We start from the raw sequence: 9,320 nt of genomic DNA, 5'->3' as shown, positions 1-9,320 counted from the left end.
CCACCGGTAAGTAATTTTCTAATCAGAATATGCACTATTTATTTTAAAATCAAATAAAGAATATCTGTGGAAAACGATCGTGACAAACACGGATACCAAATCATACGAAATGATTCGGAATACATTGCGGCTTTTACTTGGCACGGTAAAGATCGAGTCGTATGATAACAAGCAATGTATAGCGTCTTCTCATTTTTCTGTTCTCATTTTTCTGTCCAATTTTGTGGTTAGTGATGTTCATTTGATGCAACAGTTCTCGATTCTAATCGATTTTATAATCGAACAGAAAAATGATAATTTGAAGGAGCAATTTTTCAGAAAAAAAGGCATAGATTTTTTTTGTCAAAACTCCTTATTGCTTAGACTATGTTTGTTTTTTCAGTTTTCCAAGTAACCCGAACATAAAAGAAAAATGGATTGATGCAACGGGACATAAAGATTGATTGATTGACAGTTTCATTACTTTCTTTCGATGGCCTCTCTAGTACGTAGTACACGGTAACTCAATGGGCATATGTAAGAAAAAGCTAAAACACATTAGTTTACTTGTTAGAATATTAAAAGGTTTATAAATTTATTTTATCATTCCTCTGTCTATGGTAATTATCATTTTTCTGTCTTGAATCGATTTAGTAATCGATTACGATTCATTTTTTTAATTACCTCTTAGACATAGATCTAGTTTGATCTGATTTCTTTCGATTTACTTCGATGGGATAGGACGATACTAGAATCGCCGCGCGAGTGGCGTCCTAATCGATTTAGCGTAAAATGAAATTACCATCACTAAAAAGCGCTCGTGACGTCATAACGCGTCAAGGTCAGTACAAAAAATATGACACGCTTGGTTTTCATACAGATCGCGGTACTTGCGTAGTCTATCTATGTCTGTGGTTGTTGGATAGCCCATTTATCGGGGAAGGCGAGCTATTGATATACAATGCTAATAATATGATTAAAACACCACAACATAACATACCTAATATTATTATTCTGATCACAAAACACATTCTAATAAAATATTACTAATGTGCGTGAACGGAACTAGTTTGCTTAGAAAATCGCGTGACTTGACTAACGTTAATGTGGTTAATCCATTGCTTGTGTCAACAACGTTTAGCTGTTGCCGAATTAACCATAAACGGCTGTATTTAATACTGCCCTTTGCTTGAACTGTGTAATTAATTTCATTTGGCTGTACAACTAATTGTATCTATCGTTTTTATTGTACGCTTTTCAATAATATAATCTTCTATAATCACTACATAGTATAAAACAAAGTCGCTTTCTCTGTCCCTATGTCTCTTTGTATGCTTAAATCTTTAAAACTACGCAACGGATTTTGATGCGGTTTTTTTAATAGATAGAGCGATTCAAGAGGAAGGTTTTAGTATATATTTTATTAGGTTTTAGAAAAAGCGGGCGAAGCCGCAGGCGGTAAGCTAGTAGAAAATAAATCGCAAAATGTATTGGTAAGCGCATAACTTGAGAGCGGCTGAACCGATTTCGTTAATTCTTTTTTAATAATATTCCTTGAAGTTTGAAGATGGTTCTTATGGAGAGAAAACGTAAACATGTACCACGGGTGAAGCCGGAGCTGACCACTAGTAATTATAATGTAAAATATATATTTTCAAATCCTGATAAAAAAATATTAGCAATTACGTTTACGCGTATATTATCTGGATGTAAATCCTGCAATTTATAGTCTACGACTGCTATTCTAAGTGTATTAAGAATTATAGAAAGCTAGCTGTTAGCTGAGGCTTTGCTCGCGTTGTCTCAATTATTATGTGAATTTATTTCAGTGCCGTGAAAAGCCTGACTGGCCTCTTTATAAATAAATAAATAAATAAATCATTTATTCCACTTAAAACATTTTACAAATAAGAGCGACCCAGGCTCCTAAGATAGTAAGAACTGTTTTTCAGGAGCCTGTGTCTTCCATTTACAGTTCTTTGCATGAACCAGGACTGTAACAATGTAACAAAGATATTTCCAGACTTTACTTTTTACTCAGTTATAATATAACATATTGTATTCAGTAATAGGTCGTTAATAACTTGCGCAATCAAAGTATTAACCAATTCATTGAATTCGCCCGAGTAAGATAAGGTAAATAAAACACAGATTATCACAATACTTTTAATTTAATTTTCAGTAGTACTTTGCTTATCATTAATTTCCATATGTAAGATAATGTGATTGCTACCAAGGCCGTTGCTGATATCAGAATCGAAAGAATGGTAAACAAGAGTGGGAACTCGCAGTATGCTATTATTCCTGATATCCCTGCGTTTGGTGGTTGTAAGTGGTCCCCACCGTGTTTGATTACGTGTTCCGTCCAAAAAACTGCCGTATCTAGGGGTTTAACTGGATGTTCACGCATTAAGCCTCGCAGACGCTCTATGTTGGCCTTGTAACTGAAAATATAATTAAAAATTTCTATATTACTACCCGCTCGTCCTGGCTCCAGCTCCGCTTTCGGGATAAAAAGATCATAAATTATAGGCTATGTTCGTCAGGGATAATGTAGGATTCTAATCCTACTAATATTATAAATGGGAAAGTTTGTGAGGATGGAGGAATTTCGGAGATGGATGGTTGGATGTTTTGTTACTCTTTCACGCAAATGCTACTGAATCGATTACAATAAAATTTGGTATGTAGGTAGCTGAAAATCCAAAATAAGACAAAGGATACTTTTTATTCCGGATTTATCTTACAGAAACAGGAACTATGCTTGTTTTTCTTTGTAAAACTTGGGCGCAGCCGCGGGCCGAAATTAGTAGTCCAATATTTTTTTAAATCTTTCCATTAGTTTCGGAGCCAATTAAATTCAAACAAACAATCAAATTTTTCCTCTTTTTAATAATATAATTGTAGATAACAAATGTTCTTTTATTAGACTCTTCTCTCTCTCTCTCTTAACCACTTCTAATAGAATGATGATGATGATGATGAGATGCACGCATGCATAATATATGCATGCGTGCATCCGTCATGCATTTTTACAGGTACAAAGGTACACGCTATGATCTACAGGTACACGTACAGGTTCGCTTGTATACCTGCGCAGGATAGGCAGGCTCAGAAAACTGCACAGGTCTTGCCCTACGGTCTACATGTGCAGTAGGGTGGAGTGAAAAATATTTTTTTTCATTTTCGTTTCGGCATACCTGTAAAAAGATGTCATTATTGCTCATAAATACACCTGCAAAATTATACTTTGCAGATGATACATTTAGAGGTGCCCCCAACATCATGAACTTTCAGAAATTCAAAAAAATTTAGTCGAAAATCAGTAAAGTTTAATTTTGACAAATTAACGCTAAATCAGATTCTGTGTTATCTCGTTGGTTGCCAACAGGAAGACACAGAATACATAATATTTCAATATATAAAAAAGTGGCTATCGCTGGCTACCAGTGGCTCTGGTCGGTGGCCCGTTTGCGCCGACTCTTATTGTAGGAAACGTTGATTGTGAACAGTGCCGTTAAGGAAATAACACTAATGTTAGTAATATTTCTTAATTACATTTTACACGTAAATACAATTAAGATCATAATTTAATATTTTTGATGTGAGTTCTATCTATAATTTCGCTTTGTTACAGTAAAGTGTTGCAAGTCAAAATACGACAAACGACATGTTGTCCTGTATTTTGTTTGCCAGAGAAGTACCTACCCAGTGTCTCAATTACCAACTTGTACTGATGCTAAAAAACTATTACTTATTTATTAGATATGAATTTAAACCTGATAAAATAACAAAATTCATGATTTATCCGAAAGATTAGCTACGGAAATGTTTGATGTGTGGCGAAAAGCATCGCTTCCCACTATTAGATTTAATAGAGTACTACAACTTATTCGACACACTATATTCGATGAACATAGACGCTTATTAAAACCTTATCAAGACCGACAAACTAACAAAAAAGAACAAGAAAAGATAACTAAAGTATTTTGTCACTCAGTACCAAAGGTTATTTGATATTTGAAGTTGCAAATGCCATTTTTTTTAACTCTCTTGTACTTGCTCAAAAGATTATACCGACTTAACTATGTGGCAAGAATAAAAGAAAACTGAGCCTCTGACTTCTAATTTATCTGAAGAAACCTTAAAAGACATCGTGAAAAGCGGTTTGACTACGTTTCAGAATATCAAAGATTTTCTATGCCTTGCCCAGGCCGTAAAGCATTTTATCAAATTGGTGACATAAGCTTCAAGTGCAGTTTGCTGAAAAAGTAAACAAAATGATTTTATAATGGCAAGAGCATCAGTATCACGACTGCTAATGCCTAATTTTGAAAAAAAAACAGCGTTATCTATACTAATATTATAATCTATACTAATATTATAAAGCTGAAGATATTGTTTGTTTGAACGCGTTAATCTCAAGAACTACTGATCCGATTTGAAAAGTTCTTTCGGTGTTCGATAGCCCATTTATCGAGGAAGGCTATAGGTTACATATCATTACGCTTAGATTAACAGGAGCGGAGCCACGCGGGTGAAAGCGCGAGGCAACCGCGAGCGCAGCTAGTACTAAATAATTACTTATTTCTGATATTTTCATACCTCTATAATATCATTTTCATTAATGAAATACGTTAAAACAACTAATCAGGCTATTATTTAGTGTATCACAAAGAAGTTTGTTATATAATAGACTTGACGGCCATAAAAATACTGTGATTAAAAAATAAATCAAAGTTTGCGAAAAAATCATATTTTTCTAATTTTCAATTGGGTTGGGGCACCTCAAAACATCAAGACAGGTAAACAATATTTTGTATGCTGAATTCACTCATTAAAAGGCACCTTTCTGTTGCTATGCCGTTTGAAAAAAACAAAAAAAAATTTCTTTCATACATTATCACTCCACCCTAATGTGCAGGTATACCCGTACAGTCGATCTGTCATGGTACGTTCAGACGCGTGGCAAGCAGCCCGTGCGCTTGCGGTACTAACAAATAAACACAGGCGTATGCACAAACAACATGTTTACATGCTTGTGCCCACAGCTTGTGCCCGTGCTTGTGCTCGTTGAATGTCACTTTGAACGCAAGCGTCTGAACCCACCATTGAACCGTAGTGTGTGTGGCAGTCATTATCCTGTTTTATTTTCCGACCACTCTGGGTTATATTGATGTATTCTTATTATGCGTGATTCTCATCAACTCATTTTAATTAGTAGGTAAACAAATCGTGTAGGTAGTCAAGTCAAGTGCACTTAACACCACGAAAACAATTTTATTAAACAGATAGGTAGCTCTTAATATAACATCAGGGACTATTAAGTTTTATATTAACTTTTAATATAAAATTTAATATAAAACTTAATATCATTCATTTCCGCGCCTTTGCAATATCAGTGCTAAGAAATATTTATCTTATTTAAGACAGATATTTAATCGATAAAGAGAAGATAGAGAAAACAGGTATGGCGTATTTAGGGAAGTTAATATTTTTGTAAGCAAGTTACTTTATCTCCTACTAGCTTTCTGCCCGCGGCTTCGCCCGCGTTGTGAAGGAAAACCCGCTTAGTTTCTGTGGGATTTCCAGGATAAAAACCTTTCTTTTGTACTTTCTCGGATATCAAAGTATCTCTGTAGTCAATTTCATCTAAATCGGTTGAATGGTTGAGGCGTGAAGAAGAGACCTTCAGACAGAAAACTATCCTATTTCCATACTCGGGTCTCAAAATATCTCTGTACCAAATTTCATCTCAAGAGACAGAAACATAAGTATATAGATTTACTTTTGTATTTATAATATTAAGTTAGGATAATACTTACCTAGAATTATGCAAAATAGTATCAAGCGCATTTTTAAATCCATCAGCTGTAATACTAGAATAATCTTGATGTAGACCTATTTTATGAAACACGTATTTCTCAACATTATACCATTGGTCTGCTAGTAGAGGAATACCAATGAGAGGAACTCCAGCACTAATCGCTTCGTCTGTCGATTGTAATCCACCTTGTGTTATGAATAATTTAATTTTAGGATGTTCTGTAAAAGAGTAATACTACATTTATACCCACTTAAGCTCAACAGATATAAAAAATAGCGAGTGTAATAAAGCGCACACTTGTCAGAAGTAAAACTTTGGCAAGATTCAAAGATACCAAAATCGTCACCTTACTCCATGACGTGACGGTATTGCCGGGATTGCCATAACGTGATTATGAAATTTTACTCTCAATGCGCCTAAAGAAATTTCACTTAAAAAAGTAGTAGATAAACACCGAGATTTATTCTTTTGGTAATAATGAAGATTATTTAAATTTTGGTTGTACCAGATTGGAAACTTTTTATTTATTATATTTTCCTTACACGTACTTAATAGATCAGACTGCGGCAACCACTTTGATATTTTGATATTCTTTGAGATTCCTGGCAATTCGTTAGCATCCCACTTCCAGAGCACGTCATATGGCATTTCTGATAATACATCCACCATTATTTTAATTTTGTCCATCGCGAGCATATGCGGTTTGACATTAGTACCAAAGCTTACATAGATAACACCATTTTTAGAAGAATCCAGATACGCTTTGAGATCCTGCAATAATTTAGTTGTATTAATTGACAGTTTGTCACTTGATAGACAAATAAAAACTTAAGTTAATATTTACCATACATTTGGTAATGGTTTATCCTTTGTTTGATGTATACCACCAATGTATACAACATTTGGAGCTACAGGTCGGTTATCAGCCCAGAATGGGTGTTCGTTTATGAATAGTATTTTTGTATTACTAAATAATATTTCAAATATAGGCATATCGTCTCCAAAATACTTTTTGGTAACAGCGTAATCTAGGTGCTGCGTTCTATATATGCTGTACATCAAGTAAATCAAATCATACGTTTGTCTTATTTTTTCAAACAGCGATAGGTTATAAATTCGTTGCTGCATAGACGTTGGATACAAAAATGGCTGGATTGGAGTACCAGCTAGGGCATATTGAAGTCCTGTAACTCCAAGTGAACTTATTTGTATCATAGGAGCTTTAATGATGTGGCTCAGTCCCAAGGCGGCTCGCGCACACGATTCTATAATTAATAAATCAAACGCGTGTCTTTCTTCCGTGATAATTCTGTTTACTTCGGGTACTTGTAGTTGAGCTTCGAAAATAGCGGGAAAAACTTCCATCAGAGCGGCAAATTGTGAGTAGAAATCTTCTTTCTTTCCTCTGTCTTTAGTTAGGAATTTATCAGCGAATGCATAAGAAATATCATGCACGTCTATTTCTGTAAGGTTAGCTGGTGCTTTACCTTTTGGAAAAGCAGGATCGGGAGTTATAACAACTACTTCATGGCCCCGTTTTACCAGTTCTTGTGTCAATGGTCGAAATACCACTTGATGGCTTATTGATGGAGCGGGAAAGAAAGCTAAAATTCTTGCAGACTCTGCAGTATTGAACACATTGGCAGCACATAATAATAACAACACTTGTAACATTTTGGACACATTACAAAAAACTGATTAACATTATAATTATATCTTCATTTAAAACATTATCAACACAAATATAGATAAATAATGGATTAGAGACGTATATCATAAATTAAAAAATCACACTATTTTTGTAAATCTGGATGGTATGATAGTTATTGATAAGATTGATAATTTTTCTGGTCGTGGTGACCTTGTGGTGACGTTCATACTATACAGTTGACGATTTATTTTATATTTGACGACTTGAATTTACAAGCAAAGAAAATATGTTCTATCACAATATTCTACGCCTTCTGTAAAAAATTAAGCAATTGCGTTTTATGTATGAATGAATGAATGAATACTTTATTGCACACACCAGTTGAAAGAAATAACATAAAATAAGATACAAATAAATTGCACAATGGGTGACCTTATGGCTACAGAGCCATCTCTTCCAGGTGACCCAATCAAGGAAAACAATAATAAATTACGAATACAAGTAGGCGGTGTATACTAAAAATGAAGCAATGATAAAATAAGTATAAATACTAGAAAAGCAAAAGTATAAATAATATATACATATTCATAATATAAATAAATACATATATACAGTAGACCAGTAGAAATCGACACTAAAAAACCCTAAATTCGCAAAGCACGATGTAGATTTCAATTTTTGGTATGTTGTTTGGATCAGTTAGGGTGATGTAAATCCCAATTTGCAACTTCGAAAAAGTTGTGCTCGCTGCGCACCACGTGATAAACTGCGAAAATTTTGGACTTTTTTCACTTTTTGCTCTAAAAGTCATAAACTATGCGTTTCCGACAAGTATGATTCAGTACATAAATTAAGGTTATTAAATTTGCAACAATTTAAGCCTAACCGCAGCTCTCTAAACCTTATAACGACTAAACTGTGGCCATTCGAAGATGGTTCATTTTTCCGGAAATATTGAAATTTTTAGTTTTGCTCCCGTTTGAAGCAAAATATTGGCAAAAACCGCTCGTTCTATGAGAAGTTCGTATAATAAAGTTGTAGTGCATTTAATTTTCTTTCATAAGAGCATAGAACAAAGTCTGTGAGACAAATAGTTCACTCACAATATCTGAAAAACAAAAAGAAGGTAGAAATAGACTTTTAAAGAATTGAAACTGAGGGCATATAAAATCATAAAAAGGATAATACTTTTTCATTTGCAGGATAGGTAATTAACAAAATTACAAAGATAATTAAATTTGCAACAATTTAAGCCTAACCGCAGCTCTCTAAACCTTATAACAACTAAGCTGTGGCCTTTCAAAGATAGTCAGTTTTTCCCGAAATTTTCAAATTTTTAGTTTTGCTCCCGTTTGAACCAAAATATTGGCAAAACCGCTCGTTCTATGAGAAGGTCATAAAATTAAGTTGTAGAAAATTTAATTTTGTTAATTACCAATCCTGCAAATGAAAAAGTATTATCCTTTTTATGATTTTATATGCCCTCAGTTTCAATTCTTTAAAAATCTATTTCTACCTTCTTTTTGTTTTTCAGATATTGTGAGTGAACTATTTGTCTCACAGACTTTGTTCTATGCTCTAATGAAAGAAAATTAAATGCACTACAACTTTATTATACGACTTTCTCATAGAACGAGCGGTTTTTGCCAATATTTTGGTTCAAACGGGAGCAAAACTAAAAATTTGAAATTTTCGGGAAAAACTGACTATCTTTGAAAGGCCACAGCTTAGTTGTTATAAGGTTTAGAGAGCTGCAGTTTGGTTAAATTGTTGCAAATTTAATTAGCTTTGTAATTTTGTTAATTACCTATACTGCAAATGAAAAAGTATTATCCTTTTTATGATTTTATATGCCCTCAGTTT

At 33.9% G+C, this 9,320-nt stretch overlaps 1 protein-coding gene across 2 annotated transcripts; it reads right to left on the bottom strand.

The window, feature by feature from the left end:
• Positions 1 to 2,131: 2,131 nt before the first annotated feature.
• Positions 2,132 to 7,527, bottom strand: LOC149478473 (UDP-glucosyltransferase 2-like). 2 transcript variants are annotated; one of them, XM_089709332.1, is made up of 4 exons: positions 6,656 to 7,521; positions 6,355 to 6,577; positions 5,805 to 6,024; positions 2,132 to 2,423 (listed from the first exon to the last, which is right to left on the bottom strand). In XM_089709332.1, exons 1-4 carry the CDS (start codon positions 7,478 to 7,480, stop codon positions 2,135 to 2,137), a joined length of 1,557 nt encoding a protein of 518 aa, XP_089565458.1. In that variant the 5' UTR covers positions 7,481 to 7,521; the 3' UTR covers positions 2,132 to 2,134. The 2 variants fall into 2 exon arrangements, with proteins under 2 accessions (XP_089565458.1, XP_089565459.1); XM_089709333.1 differs by lacking the exon at positions 2,132 to 2,423 and having other exon boundaries at positions 5,801 to 6,024; positions 6,656 to 7,527.
• Positions 7,528 to 9,320: the final 1,793 nt, after the last annotated feature.

Source organism: Colias philodice, chromosome 22 (genome assembly GCF_061535455.1).
Source record: "Colias philodice isolate Cphi_HAF_F1 chromosome 22, ilColPhil1 Martin Lab GWU primary, whole genome shotgun sequence".
NCBI classification, from domain to species: Eukaryota; Metazoa; Arthropoda; class Insecta; order Lepidoptera; family Pieridae; genus Colias; species Colias philodice.
The sequence above is the reverse complement of the archived record's forward strand: the minus strand, read 5'-3'. Positions and strand labels throughout refer to the sequence as shown.